This window comes from Marmota monax, unplaced genomic scaffold (genome assembly GCF_021218885.2).
Source record: "Marmota monax isolate L192 unplaced genomic scaffold, Marmota_monax_Labrador192_F-V1.1 WCK01_AAM20220418_F8-fsc00015, whole genome shotgun sequence".
In the NCBI taxonomy this organism is placed as follows: domain Eukaryota; kingdom Metazoa; phylum Chordata; class Mammalia; order Rodentia; family Sciuridae; genus Marmota; species Marmota monax.
Window position 1 is genome coordinate 2,453,550 of NW_026692194.1, and position 20,576 is coordinate 2,474,125.

The following is a 20,576-nucleotide window of genomic DNA, read 5'->3' on the forward strand; positions in this document are numbered from 1 at the left end:
GATGAACTCAACTATCACATGCATATATTTTGTTTAATGGCTTCATTTATTTTAATAACAAAGAGAAACTAGATTTTACAGATGAAAGGTCTTTTTTTTTTTCTTCATGGATCAAATACAACTGGGATTTTAAAAATCTGTGATGTTAACCAATATGTGATAATGGATGCTCTCCGGGGCCCTATTTTAGAACATTTTATACAGTAGAAATCTACACTGGGTAACCACCATCAGAGTATTTACACCTATTTTAAGAAGGCACAGTAGGGGTGAGTGTCAGAGGGCCTCCCTGATTGTTCCATGTTTCCTTTCTCTGAATGGATACATGTTCTCCACACAGTGTTATCTATGGAAATACTGGAGCAACAGGATGAACTCACTAAAGATTTAACATAAATGAGGCAGGAAAGTGCTGTTCATGTGATTTCAGGGCCAAGAAAATAATTGCATAGATTTCTTTTTCCTCTGTTCAGAAACCTGCCTAAAGCATTTGATGTTTTGTTGCAAAATCAAACAAACAATCACAGCAAGTAAGTTCAGTTTGATTCTTGTTTGCTTTCTTCACTATGCTGTCTTTCTGAGGTGAGCCAGGAACCCCAAAATTCATCAAAACAAATTCCCACAGGAACAAAAGACATGTCATCTCAGAACCTCCGTTTCAGCCTCTATGATTTGCCCATTTATTCACAGTGGACAGCTAGTTTCAGAAAGGAATCCTCATAAAGGACATTTGGCCCACTGAACATTCTGGTATGCTGACGTAAACTCAGAGTCTTTGGTGGTGTTGCCTTTTGTTGTTTTGCCGAGAGCCAACCTACCCAAGCCACAACACGACAGATGCAACTTGCCAGCCACGCACAAGATGTCAAGCAATTCTGCAGACGCTCTCTTGGCCCAAGATGGCAGCTCGTGATTAATGGCTGTGCCATCCTGTGCCCTGCTGCAGCCAGGCCTGGGGTCTGATCCTGACACGAGGGCCTTCGTCCGCAGCCAATCAGCAGATGTAAGCACATAGGCCCTGTCAGGTTGACATATCATTCCTTCGACAATGTCAGCGAGTATTAATGTTCAATTATCTGTCCTAGAAATGACCCTCGCCTTTATGCATTGTGTAACTGTGCACATGGCACAAGGGTAATCCCAAAGACAAGGGCAGAAATGCCTGCAGTAAACCAGCTACTGGAAGTTGGCTATCCAACATTGTCATGACATTGCCTCAAAGAGCAGGATAGCAAACGGATTTTTAAATTCTTTTTCTAAGACATGTTTGAAGGACGACTGAGCCATTTATTTATTTGTTTGGCTATTTTCCTTTTAGCATGTTCGCAGGTCAGCAGTCCTCCCTATTTAAGCAGAGAGACCTCAGATGAGTTGAGCCCTCTTGTGACTCGACAATCACACTGAACCAACTGTTCTTTGTGTATGGCAATAAGCTGTTCATTATGTGTGGGGTGTCTTTTTGTTTCACAAAGCCAGGTATCTGTCATTTGCCATCAGACCCAAAAGACAACAGTAGACTCTTCTGGAGTGGCGTCAAGATCAATTCAACTTCAACTTGTGAAGCTAAGGGAATGTGTCCGAACAGGGAACACTCTTTCTTATGGCTAAAAGGAAACTTCTGGCAGAGGGATGATTTCAGAAGCATACCTGAGATTGTTTGCCTGTTAACTCACATAGTCAAATATTTTCAAATGATGTGCAGATTTTTTTCTAACTAAATTTATAATCCCCCTTTTCTTTCAAATATCGTAGCAAGAAAAAATTTTTATCTCGGCAGACAGCTGCATTTGCATGGTTATTGTACAACTCACATTCAAAGGTTATCAACAACAAGTTTGCAAACTTCTCATATGACCAGCACTGAAAGATAATGTACAGTAATTGCATGATAACTTCCTACAAAACTGAGATAAAACCTTTAATGCAATCTTGAGTTCACCAACCTACTTACAATAGATAGTACAACTTATGTGGACCAGGTTGGGGTTTGATCAATTTTCCCAGCGCTACTAATTTTTAAGTAATAGATGCAATTGTTTTCCTGTGGAATATCAATAACAATTCATTATTTCACCTTAATTATAACATGCAAAAAAAAGAGGTTGATTATGAAATGTGCTTGTTAGAAGTCTAGCCAGTCATTGGTCACAGTGTGGTGTCTAGGGCTATATGTATTCTCAACCTCATGGTGAAAATCCTTTCATCTTCCCCAAACTCCCTCTTTTTCCTTTTTCTTGTGCCAACTACATTCCCAAGAACAATTTCCCCCATGACTTCCATTCTCCTCCAGTTCCCAATCCTACTTCTTAGACATTCGTTAGTTGACTCTGTTTCGGGTTTGCTAAAGGATTCAGGAAGGGAAAGTAGCCTTCTCCATTTTGAAGTGTCCCCATGGTCTTCTTCTTCTGCAGGGTCACACTTATTGCTAAGTCATTCTGAGATGCGATCCTGTCGCCCTCCCCCCTGGATCCTCCCTGCATCGATGAGTTCTTCTCCATTTTTTATCTTCAAAGATTTCTTCTCTATTCTCTAAATAACTAGAGAACACAGTAAAAATTCATAGAACACAGTAAAAATTCCATGAAAATATGGCTGAATTCAGCTGGGCACCGTAGCACGTGCCTATAATCCCAGTGGCTTGGGAGGCTGAGGCTGGAGGATCTCGAGGTCAAAACCAGTGTCAACAAAAAGTGAGGTGCTCAGCCACTCAGTGAGATCCTGTTTCTAAATAAAATACAAAATAGAATGTGGCTCAGTGGTTGAGTGCCCCTGAGTTCAATCCCCTATACTCTCCAAAAAATAAAAAATAAAAAAATAAAAAAGATGGCTGAATTCAATTCTGTGTGTAAACAGATTCAAATTTACCTTCTTTTAAATATTAAAAAGAAAGAAAGAAAAAAAAGTAAAACTTCTTCTTATTACCATAGCCTGGAGTTCTTGCCCAACCTTTCCCAAACTTTTGAACAAATTTTTCCATCTAAAGCAATTACAAGTGTCTATTCTTGCTGCTTTCACTGCAGAATCATCTGTACACCTCATAAAACAACTTCTTTCTCCTCCAAATGCCTAAAACAGCTCTTTGAAAGGCCTAATCACTTCTCAGGGGCCCCATCTCTTAACACTACAATGACAATTAAATTTCTTTATATATATATATATATATATACACACACACACACACACACACACACACACTAGTTGTCAATGGACCTTTATTTATTTATATGCAGTGCTGAGAATAGAACCCAGTGCCTCATGCATGCTAGGCAAGCACTCTACCATTCAGCTACTGCCCTAGCCCGACAATTAAATTTCAATGTTGAGTTTTGGAAATGACAAACATTCAAGCCAGAGCAGAAGGTAATGAACTAGTGTGGAGACAGTCAAATGAAAAGTCAGTTTGTTGATTGTGAGCAAAAAAAAGAAAGGTCACTGGGATGATATTCTAATCCCTATACCAGAATTTTCCCCCGAACTTCTACTTTATAACAAACTTCCAGGGTTTGGTCAGTTTTGTTTTGAAACTTTACTCATTCATTTGGTCAGTAAATATTATCAAGCATCTATAATATGGTTCTGCTGATATAGAGATGAAAGATTAGGTCCTAAACTCAAATAGGAAGGCAGCTTTTAAATGCACAGATAAGAACTCTGTCAGAATCTCCTCAAGGCACTATGGATCTGGTGGCCAGGGCCATTTCCTCTCTCCTGGGAGGACTAGGAATGGCTTCCCCAAGCAGTGACAGTTAAGATAAGCTGTGAAGGATATGGAGGGAAGTGTCAAGTGGAGAGTGGGTCATGGAAGTGACAATCCCAGACAAGGGACCAGCATGTGAGGGTGCACAGAATGCCAGGCAGGCAGCACCTGTAGGTAACTGGAAGCCTCAGACTTGTCTGCACACAGTGTGGAAGCATGTGTGTAAAGGGCAAGGCAGGAGCCTGGGCTCTCAGTGGATCAGTGTCAGACTTCAAAGGACTCTCAAACCACATGCCAAGAATGTTTAGCTTGTATCTTGGGAGGTCAAGGGAGATCCCGAGGATTTTAAGTAGGGGGAGACTTGGTTAAGTTTTGTTTCAGAAAATCCTTGGAGACGGTAAATGAGGCATCAATGTTAGGAGCAGGGAGGTTGAGGGGGGAACTGAGAAAGGAGGAGACTTGGAAGCCTGACCTAAGGCAATGACAATGGGAATGAGAATGGAAAAATATTTAGCAGGAAGAAACTGTCGGGAGTTAGGGAGTGAGCAAATAAGTCCCCATGAAGGGGGCAGACAGGGAACCTTCAGGGTGACTCCTGAGATACTGGTTGGAATTTCTGGGTTCATGGCAATGCCCTGAGCTGATGAGAGGACGACAGCAAGACAGTTTGGGGCCATATTGGATTCATTCTGAGGAATGGATTCTTCAACTTTCATGATACTGTACCAGGAAGGCATTCCAGAAATCGGGGTGCCCCACCTTCACATTTGACCAAATACCTCCCTGACTGCTCCTCCATCTCTTTTTTCTAGGTTTTTTTTACTCCAGATTTCAAAAGTAGGCAGCACTCAAAGTCTGTCCCTGACCTCCTCTTTTTCTCCCTGAGCACTCTCTCTTTGGATCCCAAACTCCTTACACATGTCCAGTTTCAGTGGAGGTAACTGAATGTTTCCATTTGCGAGGTGCCAAATTTACCTCTAAGATCTCTTCCACCACCCAATTCTCTACATTGCCACAAGCACAATCTTCTCGCTGGGCCTCTAGTAGTCACATAACTGTTCTAACTCTAGTTCCTTCTATGCACTGCACCAAGTAGATAAATTCCTTCTTCAAAGGTTTTAGGAAGCTCCCAACGTACATAGTTTCTTGTACACAGTGGTCTCTCAAAAAGCACTGAAACTTCCATGGGGGGAAGAAAAACTTTAATGACCCCATTTATGTTGGAATTCAATGGCCTAAGTCTAACCATAATTTATGGTAGGAAAAAATAACAGAGTGTGTTTGAAAGTTGCCTTTTCCTGCTATGTGGTGGGATTAGGTTGTCACATCATGGCGACTATTCTAGCTGTCTCCCCACAAACCAAAAACAAAATATTCCTAGACATGGGCTCCTACTGACAGTATGTAATTCCTGCCACCACACACACACACACACACACACACACACACACACACACACCAAACGTAAACTTGCTCTTGCTGTAATATAGGTATCAGAGGCTTCTAGAGACAACACAGGACCTATGCAGGGGACCCACAGCCCTGGGTTGACCACAGACTGTCATGATCACTCTTGAATAGCTGGGGCAAAGCTAGGACCCTGTGAGGTCATATGGACTTCTATTGTCATATCAGTCAACTGTGTATGCAAGGCAATTTCAAGAACAATAACAAGTCATAATTTTAAATGTCAGGGTATAAAGTAGAGCACTCTAGGAGGTTGAAAGTGATGGCCCTGAATTTTTTCTTTCCAACCCCTATCTCACTGTACACTTAAGATTTTTCTTAGATCTTCAATCTTTTCTGTCCTACTTCCCTCATCTGTAAAATGGGGATACAATAATTCATTGTAGAATTACATGCAAATTAATGAATAATGATTAGTAGCCTTCTTTAGATCAAATAGGATACTTACTTTTAGGTCTGGTTTTTTTAAAAATTCAAAATATTTTTTTTTTTTTTTGGAAATTCACCCCAGTGCTTCCTCAGTCTCTCTTGAACACTCAAGTGATGAATGTTGCTGAGTGCTCATGGTATCTGGTCCAATAGAGTACCTTTCGAGGAGTAAGTCCTGGGCACCTGTTGTCTTGGTAACTGATGACATTTTCACTTTAAGGCATGGACCTGAGACTCACAGGGCTCCATGGAGGACGTAAATGAGTGGAATGGACTAATCTCTTGCCCACTCCTTCTGATACACGAAAAGTCATTGCTGCCAAACATACCTCAATCTTCCCTCAAGGGGAGGGCAACACGCATGTATACACACACACACACACACACACACACACAGTGGTGAAAATGATGTCTTTATTTTTATTTTAGACTAGCAAATTAAAATGCTTGTTTTGTCATTACAATTCTTTATGAGAATCTGGTCTTCACTAAACCTACAATGAATTACAAATGCCTGCACCAAAACAAAGGGTAATCCACGGTGCTACCAAATGTATGCCTCTCTTCCTAATTTTGATTTCTAGGTCCCATGGTTACCCTGAGAGAAAGCATGCAGGGGCACACACATACTGTATTTCAAATGGAGATTTTATGTAAGCTTATTTTTATAGTGATTCCAAGAGTAGCTGCTCTGCTTTTTATCTATGCAAACTGGAAATAAAGTAGGCACCCTGCCAGCTCCCTGACAGCAGGCCAGGCCCAGGCTGCCATGGGTGACTCGTACAATGACATCTAAGGGGTCCAGAAAAGAACCCGGACTAATGGCTTTTGGATTCCTTATGACCTTTGATCCTCAATGACTTAGACCAAAATAAATGACCTAATTTCAAGAAACTACATTCATGAACTCTTAACGAGTGAGAGAATTTACCTGCTAAGCAATGATTAATAGATATGCACTACTTATCATAATTCCTTAGATCTTAGCCAAACTAGAGGGAATATACTTTTCAGATGTTCACTTTTGAAAACAACAAATTTCCTTTCCAGGATGCTAAAAAAAAAAAAAAAAAAATTGAGATAGACCGTGTCCATGGCAGTACACAAAGCCATGGAAATATTATAGGATTTCATGGAGAACACAAGGTGTTGAGAGGTCCCAGGAACAAACTCATTTCTCCTTCCAATGCATGTACTGTTTCTGTGCTTATGGATAATGTTACTGCTTACTGACAACTGTCAGAGCTCCAGGACCAGAACAGGAACTCTGGTGTTAGCACAGCTACTGCACACCCTGCCTGCCCTCCATGAAAATGTCCATCTCAGTACATTGTCACCAGAGCACTGAAGCCTGCTAGGGCGAATGGCACCCTCCTCTGTGTCACTCGACCCCCAGGATGACCTTTCCACCCACCCTGAACACACAAGTGCACTGTCCACAGGCCCAGAAATGTATATTTCTGTGAGTCCTTGGTTTATCAGAAATTTGGGGGGTATTTGGAGACCAACAAAAGGTCTTTGATATTCTGAGAAAGAACTGAAAGTTGGCAGGGGCAAAGCAGAACACTTGAATCTGACTTATAGGATGAAAACAAATGGATTAGGTTTAAAAATCAGAGGAAAAATTTATAAAAATCAAAGATGGAGAAAAGCAACCATCTTTCTATTTGATATTTGTCATGTTGCTTGTGTTCCTCAGATCCTTGCTAGGCCAAGTGTGCTCTGTGGACCAGCCCCCCAGGGAACTTGTTAGAAATACAAAATCTCAGGCCCCATCCCTTGGAATCATAATCTACATCTTAAAAAAGATTCTCAGTGAATTTGAATGCATGCTAAAGTTTAAAGAGCATAGCTTTGGAAGAAGCCAAAGAATCTTCAATTCTGTCATAATTTCCATTTTCAGATTTTTTAGGTGGTAGACTTCCATATTTTCAAAGTTACTCTTTACACCTCCATTAAATATCCAAATATGCACGTTGTGAAATTTCATGATACAAAATTCAGAGGAATATTATAAATATAAATGTTATGCTGTATGATAATAAAAATCCAGAAATAGCTTCTTGATTGCTTGAAAAGTAAACAATCCTTCTACTTCCTCCATTATACCAACCCAGCAAAGTTTCCAGTGATCCTGATTTATCACAATATCATCTTTACATGCTGGTTTTCAATACCCAGAGGCAGAAGGGACCATGTCTGCTTTATCATGAGCAAAGAAGGAAGTTGAAAGATTACTGCTTAAGTTTAGACAGGACACAAAGGTAAACAGGACACTTACAGCCAGCCTAGTTCGAATGCTCCCCCAACACAAGGCACCTTGTCTTCAGATTACCAGAATCATAACTTCATCCTTACATCTTATTTTAGTTTTAAAAACCAGCTTCGGTCTCTAAGGTTTGAGTATGCTTGGGCTTGCTTCTCTTCTTGTCTTCCTGTCTCAGTAGTCAACAAAACAATATTATGACTATTTTTAATTGATTTCTCTTAAAGTTGGCTTAAATTTTTGGAAATGTGACCAATGGGTGGGAAAACTACTACTCTGCATTGTTACCAACCTGCCTGTCTTCTTGTTCTTGGAGATTAACACTTACCACTTGGAACTATAGACCAGCCTGAAAACTCCACACACCGTGTGTGACAGTCAACCTATGTGACATGTTACCCATGTTAGTTCAAACGTAAAATATAGCAAGTGTAGCCCTGAAGAGTAACTGAATTACAATGCCACATTTGAATGTTATTTTACAGATTTTTCCAAACGCTCTGAGCATCTACACCTTAATTAAATTTAATTTGGTTTCCACATAGAGTGTTATTGAGCATATTCACTTCAACATACACATCAGCTCAAAATACATCATCTTCACCTTCCAACTACAGCCTTATGAAGATGTTTCCATGCGGGAACATTCAAATCTGATTTATGGTGCTATTGCAACAACTAAGCAACTAATCTTCCAGTATAAATGTAACACATAAGAACAACCTAACTGAAACGTATAAATTCCACATATACTTAAAAATATTATTGTCTATAATTTAATATAGCAGAATGTTTCTAAGCCTACCACCTTGCATGCAGAAGCAGTTTTTCAAGCATTAATACTTAAATGGGTCATAGACACCACATCTGTCATTCTGTCCTGAAGTCTATGAGGCAAAACCAAGACTATGCTGGCCTATTGATTTTTCTAGCATTTGCTTTAATTTACTTAACCATTGAGAAATCCATCAGTACATAAAGGGCAACTGTCCATTACTGCCTCATTTGCAGACATTCCTTCCCCTCGTTTTTGGTAAATATTTCCCTTAAATTGCTATGTGTTTACAGTGTGAAAACGAATTAGGAAAGTGCTCACACCTGTTTCTGTTCAGTAACGGCTGCACTGAGGTATATGTAACGTGCTTAAAGATAGAATAAATATCTAGACATTATTACATCTGTGTGCAAAGGGTGGTAAATTAGATCCTAATTACATTAACAGGGACTCTGCCTCCCAGCTTAAATTTTACATGAGCACTCTGCAAAAATCCAAAAGCTCTGCTGTGGTTTCTTTATGAGCTGGTGATTACAGCTACTTCCTATGCGGTCACTAAATATTCTGTTTACAAATAAATGAAGAAGCTTTGAGCCAACTTGCCAGGGTAATAATCTATTTTTTGCTCCCCCTCCCTCTTCCCAACAAACCCTCGCCACATATGCATGGCAACAATCAGGAGCCCTGGCTTCATCTAATTACTCCATCACATAATTTCACAAATTGCCTTGTCACTGGGGAGCCAAGTGCAAAACACGCTCACAGTGGGATTTCAGGCAGCAGCTTTCATTTACTACTCATTCCTTGTTAAATTAAACACGAAAACACCAGTTGTGTGAAAGAAGTCAAAAAGAATGCCTGCAAATGAGCCAGACACGTATATCTCCTATTTACCATTTCACCAAATGCATTGTTGGCAACAGGCATCTATCTCGAACAAGAGGATCCTCCTGCCTGGGTCATTCTCATTTCAATGGAGCTGCTACAGTCAACCATAACCAAAAAAAAACTAAGGATAAATAGCCTTCTCCAGAAAGTCAACTTCATCATCTATCAACAAGAAGTATAAGCACATAGGGAAAAAAAATGTGATATTCTGCAGCCCTTCTATGCTTTCCCATTCCTTCTCTATGAAATGCTTGCCCCCCCTCTCACATAAGGACCTGCATTTGTATTAGATGAATAACAGTAAGCCCTTTGAAGGTATAAACATTGTGCCATATTTCTCTTCTGGCAAGCAAGAGGGAACCAGATTCCACTAATCTGTAAAAGTTCTCGAATGAAAAGATCATCAATCAAGTTCATGCAGTATTAGGTGTTTTCCTTTTAAGTATTAATACTGGGCATGTTTCTGAAACACATCAAGATAAATGCTTACCCATCGCAGTACGGATGTGGGTGGAAGCAAAAGAGTGTACAGCGTGTGACATTACTAGAGGGAGTGAACCTGAGGTTACACTCCTGGAAGCTGACATTTTTATATCAACAACTAAACACAGCCACTGGTAATTAAAGGTATTGCTTTGTAGCTCAGGAGCCAGCGGGGTCAGGTACCGTTTTACATCACAAACCAGTCCTTTATGCATGTAGATTTGCCAGCATTATCTGCACGGGGAGAAGGAGACATTAGCAGCAGCTGTCTCTCTGCTTTTACACTGAAAATTCTATTCACACAGACAGGTGGAGTAATTTAAAAGCCAATGTGGTGCAATTTCGATGTGACTAATGTCACTGCCTACTAAAATGCCACCATTACCACTGTTTATGGAAACATTACTAAAATTACATTTTATTCATAAGAATTTTAGGATTCTGGTTATTACTAGCTTTAAAATGATCAGACCTCAGTGTCATACCCCAGAGCGGCGGCTTAATTCTCCAGGGTTTAGCAGCCTTCTTTGCTGAGAATCGACAGTTGGATTGTAGGTTCAAGAGTAATCGGGGCTGCATAAGCAGTTTCTTCTATCTCCATAAAGCAAATTAAAGACATAGCTCTTTGGCGTCCTGGCCACGTGACAGGCAAAAAAAAAAAAATCCTCAAGGAGCTAAATTCTGTGTTAGGTTTAGTTAGGATTTGCATAAGGAAAGATCCTTCAACCCCAAACCACCATCAGACATTGCTAGTAATAGACATGGGTAGAGATTTACATATTTCTGTCAGGAAGGAGGAATAGTTAAATAGTGTCTCAAATTTGAAATTCTAACAATTCAGAAATCACTAAGATTATTGTAAACTATCAATAGCCGTAGTTTTGTCTTTTAGAAGGGCAGATATTTGACATTTGGAGAAAGAATCCAGAAAAGAAAAAAAAGAAAAAAATCTTAGTTGCCAGTAAACCAATCTTAGTTGCATTCTAAGGTTTTATGCCAAAATTTTCAAATTTTTAACTAATAATAATAATAATAATTATTATTATTATTATTGTTAAGATAGCTGTAGCAAGAGATTATAATTACACCTCAAACTCCCATAATGTGATTTGATTTGTCCTGTGTTGGTGAGGCAGCTCAATGGAAAAGCACATGGAAATTTAAGTTTGAGCTCAGCCAGTTCATAGCTTTTGACCTTGAGAAAAAACATTAAGTTCTTTATACTTCATTTTTTTTCATCCTGCCTACCTCACAGGTTTATCTTCAGAGTCAAATGTATGTGAAAAAAATTCATCTATAAAGCACCACTGAGATACTCATGATTTTATTTAGCCTTTTGATCAATTTTTTCTTCAGCTGCTAAAAAGATAAAATGATCCAATATCAAAATAGCCAAGCAATTATTAAATTGCTGTCTAAACAAATGATAAAAATAACATTTTGTAGGCAAGAATTAATCCTGTTTCTTTTTTTTTTTTAAATGAGGTCAAATCATATTTGTAGAGCTTCTCCCCTAGAGAGTTGGAAACTGGCTCATTTTAGGTGGTAGTAAGAATTGTTCCTAAACTTCTTTAAACTGCAATGGAAAAAATATTTGTGATCATTTTTTTTTTTAGGATAAACATTCACATGAACAAAGTATACCTCCTGGCCTCTAAACCTCTCAAAACTTCCTGGGACACCAAATTCTCGGGGCCACCTATGTCATAGGACAACTGAGAGCCCTTGGGTACTCAGGGATACTAGTGACAAAGTTAATGTAAAAATAGATAAACTGACCACAGTTTTCTTTTTCTTTTCTTTTTTTTTTTGGTGGTGCTGGTGATTGAACCCAGGTATGCACTATCACTGAATTACATCCTTATCTCTTTTTATTTGAGACAGGGTCTCACTAAGTTGCCCAGGCTGGCCTCAAACTTGCCATCCCCAGCCTCAGTCTTTCAAGCAGTTGGGATACAGACATACAACACCATGCCCGGCTCAACCACAGAATATTAAAAACTGAAAAGCAAAGACACCAACAGATTTGAAGGGCACATACATTGTCTCATAATTTTTTTTTCTGAAAAGATAATGCCAGCAGAACATTTAGATTCAAATAGTTACCAAAGATCTCTATTTCAGAATATTTCAAAAAATGTAAAACAAAGTCATTTGTATCCTTTAAGTATCAACTAACTTAGGGTATTGACAGTTATAACATTGAGTTAAATATTTAGGGTCTAACTTTTCTTTAGATAGAGCAATATACTTTGAATTGAAAGCCATGTTCATTGGGCTATAATTGGCTGCCTGAACATGTTTTGTAATGGCTAGAAAAACAAGAACTTAAAATTTTTGTCTTTAAAAGTTAAAAAACTGCAAGGCACAACCCTGTCAGCTATATTTTGCTTCCAGAAGCTCTGTACTGGCCCACCAAAATGAGTTGTCCTATCTGAGTTCTTGAGAGCTCCTCTCTATTCTTGATACCCTGAAGTATCAAGTCCACTGACCATGCCAACTGCACCAAGCTCAGTGCTCTGCAAACACAGGAGCAAGCAACACTGAACCACCAGCACTCTCATCACCAGTAATCATTTCAATGTGAATCTACACAATCACTATCATTTGTATTACCTTGGAGCATCAACAAAATTGTTTTTGAAACATCATTGCATTGTGCATATGACGTGTAAGCTTGGGACATGGCCAAGAGGTTTCTGTGATTCCTGCAACAGACATATGTTTGGTAGCCCCTTAGCATGTGGCTTCAGCAGCAGAAAGAAAAATTAGAGCCCTGAACATGCCTATGCAGGAGCTCAAAAGAAGTAAAAAATAATTAAAAACTAAAAAGATTACTTTTCCCACCTAGGCTTGTTAGAAATGGCAATGGTTCAGAGATGATTTGTCCTACTGAAAAATGCATACATGCAAATATGTAGGAATATCCCAAAGTCACATTCATACTTTAGTAAGAAAGACTGAGATGTAACAGAGATGTCTCCAGTTAAGTCAAAATTTGCTACACTTCTTAACATAGTGATTTTACTTCTACTAGCAAAATAGTCAACCAACCAAACCAACCCAAAACACTACACTAAAATCCATTCTGAAACAAAACCATCTGATTTTCTTTCAAACCTTCATACTTAAAGGTAAGGTATCTTCTAGAAATCTTAAACACTGAGAAAGTAAAGTCAGGTTTATATGATATAAAGTTCCTGAGCTGGGCTTTGTGATGCACACCCCTATTCCCTATTACTCAGGAGTCTGATACAGCAGGATCAAAAATTAGAGGCCAGCTAGGGCAATGTAGCAAGACCCTTTCTTAAATATAAAAAAGGGTGGGGATGCAGCTCAGTGAGAAAGTGCTTGCCTAGTATGTGTGAGGTTTTGGGTACAATCCCCAGTAACACGATGATGATGATGATGATGATAATGATGATGATGATGATGATAAAGTAAAATTCCTAAGGATTTGATTGAGTTAGTTTAAATGTGTGCATACATACATATACACGTATATGTATGTGTGTATATATAAATATGTGTATATATAGATGTATGCATACACGTATATGTATGTGTGTATATATAAGTATGTGTATATATAGATGTATGCATACACATATAGACATATGTGTATGTCTAAATGTATATGTTTACACATACACTTGTGGTGCTTCAGTTTTAATCTGAAAGATCAATTGAGGAGGAGCAGTTGCATACTTGCGGATCAAGTTTGGTATTTTATCTTCAAAAACATTGTCATTAATTGGAATAAAAATGAGACATGATATTGATGTATACTTTAAAGTCTATAAATGGCTGGCTAGTGTTCAAATGGTCTTCTGCATCAGAAACCATTGACTTAATAAATTGTGCTTATGTGGGCACTTTTGTTTTAAACTTAATCTTATATTTAATTCTCCTAATTAAGAGTATATCAGAGGGACTGGGGAAATAGCTTAGTGATAGAGTGCTTGCTTCCCGTGCACAGAGCTCTGATCTCAATCCCTAGTCCTACAAAAAAGGAAAGGGTGGTGGTGGGGGCGAGAGAATATGAGAAAAACAAACTATTGTGTATTTTTATTTTAGCTTTGGAAACAAAAGGAAAATTTTAGAAGGGTTGCCGGCCAGACATTACAATAATCCCATTGAGAAGGCATCATCAGTGAAATAAATAAAAAACATTTATTTGACAGCATGAAAAATCTCAAAAATCTCCATCACAATCCAAAAAACACAGAGTCCTGTCAAAGCCTATTGGTTTATGAGTCCTATGTACCTGGATAAATGGGCAATTTTGAAGTTCGACTTTTGTTTTTACTTTTGATTGTTTTCCCAATGCCTCCTCATCAACGGACTGTAATTACCCCAGGTCAGAGGTGCATAACTGGGAGTGGGGAAGAAAGGCCTGCACCGGGTAGGAGGTGCTCAAGGCTGGGAGAGAGCTCTGCCAGGTCACTAATGGCCTCTGGGGCAGCAACTTGGAGAACAGGCTGACGCTTCCCCTTTGATCTTCTAATTCACAATGATCATTAGTATTAACTCCGATTCTTCTGGGTGAAGAATTCCAGCTGTAGCCTTTTCAGTTTACCTGACCTAAGAAAATTCATCACCCATCCCATTAGGATTTCAATAACTAGCTAAGAAAAAGAAAAAAGGCAGTTGCCCCAGAATCTGGAAGCCACCCGCTTCATGATTAAAACAGAGTTCATATGATGTATATCACAGAAGAATTAGGACATTCCAATAATCCCTTCGAGTAATTAAATAGTCTGTTCCATTTTCCTCCTGAGACAAATGATTCCCACTTGGGTGAAAAGTAGTCAGGGTCCTTATCTAATCAAAGTTGAAAAATGCTATCTTCAAAGTAGCAGAGATCTTTTTAAGATGAAGAGAGGGAGTCTCATCATTTCAAACCTGAGATTGTTTCAGCAAGTACTAGCTTTGGTCAGAGGAGAAGGTAAATGACACCTACTTAAAAGGGCAAAAGTAATAAGGACAAAGATCCTCCTCTCATATGTTTAAAAGAGCTCCTTCTTGATATGGTACATGAACATCTGAAAGGGGACAAATTGCCTTTATACTAGTTTTCAAGCATTTTAATATAAAAATACATCTGCAGATTACACATACTAAAAGAAGGGGTCAAAGTTACCTACTAACTCCAGAAATCACTTCCCTGGGCTCAGGCACATGAAAATCAAGGCAGGTTAGGACAACTTTGAGGAAGGAGCAGCCTTTCTCAAATACTCTATATTACTCTGACAGACATTTCGGGCAAGAATTCACCAATATGGCTGTTCTGCCCCCACCAGCTTCTCAGGACTGCCTCACATCTTTTGGGACACAGGTGGCTGAAGAAAGCCATCAGGGAAGGAATATTCACTAAGAATGTTCACTGTTTAAGCTGACGGAATGTGGAGGTGAAGGGCAGAAAGAGAAATGCAAATGGGAGAAGAGAAAATAAATGCCTTCTGTTACCTACCTGTGAGCCCACCTATAGGTCCATCTATCTATCTTCTGACCTTTCACTCACTTTGACCAACAGAATGGGTTAGCTAGATAACAATTAGAACTACTTTTTCATTGTCATAATAATTCATAATGGTTAGACAGTAATTCTTCCAAAATCGCAGGCAGAGATATGACAGTAAGATGTCTCCAACAGATCTTGTTACCAAAAGCAAAACCAATGAAACAACATCTGTCTCTTCTAGAGCATTCAATTCCCAATTCAATTCCATTTACTCCATCCTTAGAGCGGCGGACCCGCAGGGCACTTTTCATCTAATAGTGTTTCTATGGAAACGCCATTCTCAACCTGGAAGATTCTACAACCCCTCACATTGGCTATATCCACAATAAAGGAAAGTCTTATAAATCAGAAATGAAGACATAAATTTGGCCACACACACACACACACAAATATTTTCCAGGCTACAAGTTCACATGCAAAAAAAAAAAATTGAAAAGAAACAAAAACACACAGTAAATATATGTGTATGACTCAGAAATAAACTTTGTCTCAATTGTCAGGTTTAAACCAAGGGGATCCTCAAGATGAATGAAAAGATGGGGGGGTTGGAGGAAATGTGAATAAAAAATTATTTTACCTTCTGGATCACTTTCCCCCAGTAATCTTCTGGATTGCCTCCCCATAATAACCTTCTGGATCACCTCTTCCCCCATTAACCTTCAGGGTCCCCTCTCCTATTGGTCCATGCCAAATATTGACTCTTGAATGCTTTTTTCATTTGAATCTGCAGGTATACATTTTAAATATCTCCACTGCCCCTAACTTTCAGGATTCCTGAGACACACACAGTGGCTTCATGCAGAAAAATAGTCTCTGCATATTTTAAATAAGAACCACATTAACCTCTTCTCCACTTAGATTATATTGAAAACTGCAATATGATCGGGTAGGCAAACAAAAAAGAAGAAAGATCTTTGATTTGTACTTTAAACATTAAATTTATTTCTTTTCCTAATTTTTCACTAGGTCCTTGAATACACTTCTTTGTGACGCAATGTAGCAGAAAAACCGGTAATATGAAAGTGCTTTGCATATTACCGGTTTTTCTGCCACATTGCGTCACAAAGTATTATGACATAGTATTATGACATAGTAGGCTGTTTACATAGTAGGCTGTTTACATACTTACATAGCTTAAGTATTATGACATAGTAGGCTGTTTACAACTGGAATAACGCCCTCAAGAAGGGACACCACACACACACACACACACACCACACACCTTGATGTGACATAAGTCCCTGAATGGATTGTGACGATACAATGACTCATATGCAAATATTAAGTACTTTTTAATTGTTTGCAATAATTTCTCTTCAGGCAAATGCAAGCATTTCTATTAATACATGCTTTTATTTTCTTTGAATTCTCTCTTATTATCTAAATCATGCCAGTCATTCTTTTCAATTCCAGGGAATCTTTTCTTTGAAGAGAACTTCTCTACTTATCAACACTGGCAAATGTTCAACTAAGTCGAAGCTGGGAATATACTGCACTGAAATTTCCTTTTACTCCATAATCACCAAAGTTTAAAACTTGTTTCCTTTTCTTTTATTGTTTTCATTATACACAAGTATGTGCAGTTTAGCTTGCTAGAGACTTCGAGTCCAAGAATGAGCTTTCAGTTCTCTCTTTGGAGTAGTAAAATGTGCTACTGATTAAATCTACCTGTGGATAACTACAGACCAGCACATTTTTCTTCTCATGCAGCTGGGGTGCAAATCCAGAAAGGTTTTTATTCAGGGCCTATTCTACTCTTCTAACACACAAATGCTTGAAAGCCCTTTCATGGGCAGATTTTTTTTAACTGAATAAACTCAATGAAAAGATTGATCCATTTATTTCAAAAAGAAAAAAAATAGCAATTTGCTTTCAATAAGGTATGTGAGGCTTTAGAGTATGCCTTTTGGCATTTAAAAAAAAAGATTCATTTACAATTTGTCAATCAATGGTTATCGCTATTGTTTTAATTAGCCATAGTTTCAATTGTTCTTTTATTATCCAGCAAAATTTCAGAAAGGATTTTCTAGATAAACTGCAAAAATCACATAGCAATGATGTGATTATTTAAAATGTGTTCAGTCTTCCTAATGAATCATGTATCCCTGAAAGTCTCTCAGAACTTGAAATAAAGTTACTAATGGATTAGAATGAGATGTCAGTACTCATATCTGGACAATCAACAACAATGACAAGAAAAACCTCTTTGATATCTATAGTATTTTTTATTCCATAGAATGTTTTGGAAGGAGCTCTTGATGAAAAATGTATCAATGAAGATCAGGCATTCATTTAAGGAGAATAACAAAACAAAAGGGAGGGTGTTCTTTGTAAATGGGAATTTATTTGCTCTTGCAATTAAGAGGAGGGAGGGAATTTTTCTCTTTGGGGGAAGGAATGGTGTGAATATTTTATATCTCTACCTTGTTTTTTTTAGACGATGTTCTGAGAGCAATTAGCTCTTTCAGACTGTTATCAATATTTCTGTCTGAGCAGATGGCATTGACGTGGGCAAGGAGGGTTCAAATATCCAATGGACTCCACAAGGCAACTTCTATGAACACTCATAGAAAGCCAGAGAGACATGGAGGCATGGACTTCCTCTTCCAGGGCAGTGACACAGGCCAGCAAAGACTCTAAAACTGTAGGCAATTAGCCAGGCCTTAAGAAATCAGGCAGCTCATGAATAATTTCTCTTACGATTGCCCCAGTAATGCATAGTCCACATAAGCATTGCAATCCAGGTATAATCACAATGTTAGAAAGGATTTTTGTTTTTTTAAAAAGATAATATAGCTCTCTGCAAGGTTTTTCGCAAGGGTACAGCCTAGAAAAATGGAAAATCTGGCAGATGAATAAAAAACTTGCTTCTCTCTCTCTCTCTCTCTCTCTCTCTCTCTCTCTCTCTCTCTCTCTCTCTCTCTCTCTCTCCTGATTCTGTCTGAACTAATATTTGATTATATTTTATTCAGGGGCATCTCAGTTTCAAGTAAAGCCAAAGCTCCCCTGCTGATTGAGATGGGGCTGAAGAAATCCATTCATTTTTCCTGTTCGGTTAAGAAATAGAAATAGTCTGGTTGTGACTTCAGGCTCATCCTGATTCGATCCCCTCACTCAAGAGCAGGTTAGCTAGTGAGGAAATAGCATCCTGGCATGTGTACCTTTGACCTATTGCCACTTTTCCTCTAAATGTCATACTATTGTTTTTCATGGCATGACCTGCACACCCTAGTTCTCCTTCCCCCAAGTTCAACAGTGATTGATAAACCTCAATAGGAAACTTGCATGAGGCAGATCTGAGAATACCTTCTTCCTACATGCAACAAGTGGCAGATGAGTAATGGTACCTGAGTCAGATTTTAGGTGAACTTAATATGATACCAAAATTATAACAGGTAAAACAATCTGAATCCTAGACTAACTTCCAGCATTCACCAAGCCCTCAAGTTCATTCAAAAATGCTCAGCATAGTCAAGATACTATCGGGAATCATGGTGGGAAGAAGAGAAAGAAAGAATTATTATTATTATTATTATCATTATTATTATTATTTTACTTCTACTGCTCTCGGTTTTCATTTGATTCACCAATGCTGGAACATAAGGATTAATTTATACCTTGAGAATTATTGGAGGCTCAACTTCTATCCAGAGAAGCAGAACCAAAGTGGCCTTCAGTGTTCCCCTAGGTTTCCCTCCCTGTCCCAAGACAACTCACTGAGGAGCATGGCTTAGAAAGCAGGCAAGGGAATGAGGTCAACAGGTTCTGGACATGTTTGTAACAATGCAGAATGAACCTCAATATCTAAGGGGTCATGGGTGGGATGGGAAATGACTTTAAGAAAAGCAAAGTAGGCTAAAAATAGTAACATAAAGGATTTGCTCCTGACATGAATAAAAAAGTTGAGTTTTTAACATTCATTCATCTATGCAGCTGGGCTACAGCCTGTCTAAATCCATCACTTGTCCCTTATATTGAAAATCCCCTGGTCAACAATTTTGCTGATTTTTAAAATGTTATTTTATCCATAAATTTTCGTTTTTGTCTCCCTCCTCAGATGTCATCAAATCCGTATGCACTTACAAAAATATCCACCAAAATATTATGATTATAAATATTTTGAACATGAAATTCATTCAGAACAATACCCAAACAAAATAAATCCCCTGGTGGTATAAAGCCCCAAATTTCCAGTTTCTCACATCTCCAGGAGAATTCCTGCAGTGAAAACAGCAATACTCACACAGACAATATAAACTGTTACTCTACTTGAAAAGTCACAAGGGACTACACAGGAAGAGCTGACTGTATATTGCTGTTTTCCTTTACAGTTCTAAATGCAGGGACAACTTTCACTGGGAACTCTGACTCACATGAGTGTTTTGTAATGGAAGCTGGTGCTCTCAAGCCACTTAACATCAAATTATGCGATCATCTTGCCATTGCAACATGATTTAAATTTTTGTGGACTGTTCACTGTAAAGGTCCACTAAAGCTATTCACTGAAGATATTAAGTCATTCTCTCTAGGGTTTGACTAACTTTCTTTTAAATACTTCAGGGTCACACTTTAGAAAAGCAACATCATTAACACACACACTTAAAATCACAAGTGCACATGAACTCCTAAACCTTATAACTTACAGAGGTTAACAAAATTGCAATAGCGAACTTCAAAGAAAACTCCTCATGTGGGGTACGTAACTAGGAAACAAGTGCTAACACTTTGCAAAAACTGTGCGAACACAGTGATTTAAGAAATATTTCAAGTCCAGAGGGATCATTTATTTTTCTATCAAAACTGGTTCATTGTCCATATTTAGTTTACATATGTCATTTAGAATCCACTTACTGTTAGATGCTGGAACAGCCACGCCCTCATGATATTTGTGGCTACTTTGGGAAAGATGCCACGCTTTTTGTGACGCTTTTTGTCCTTATCAGGGTCATCATCGTCACCTGTGCTGGGGGAAGCTACACTGTTGTCCAAGCCATCACCTGCAAACATAGTGAATCAAATTTTGACTGATGCTACCTTGACATGCTTT

The 20,576-nt window shown here is 38.5% G+C and overlaps 1 protein-coding gene across 6 annotated transcripts in view; it reads right to left on the reverse strand.

The window, feature by feature from the left end:
* Meis1 (Meis homeobox 1) overlaps positions 1–20,576 on the reverse strand; it is a 136,086-nt gene that overhangs the window by 40,389 nt on the left and 75,121 nt on the right. For all 6 annotated transcript variants that reach the window (XM_046422714.2, XM_046422723.2, XM_046422740.2 and 3 more), the window contains exon 8: positions 20,381–20,526. In XM_046422714.2, coding sequence (XP_046278670.1) covers positions 20,381–20,526 — 146 coding nt within the window. The remainder of the gene's footprint in view (positions 1–20,380; positions 20,527–20,576) is intronic.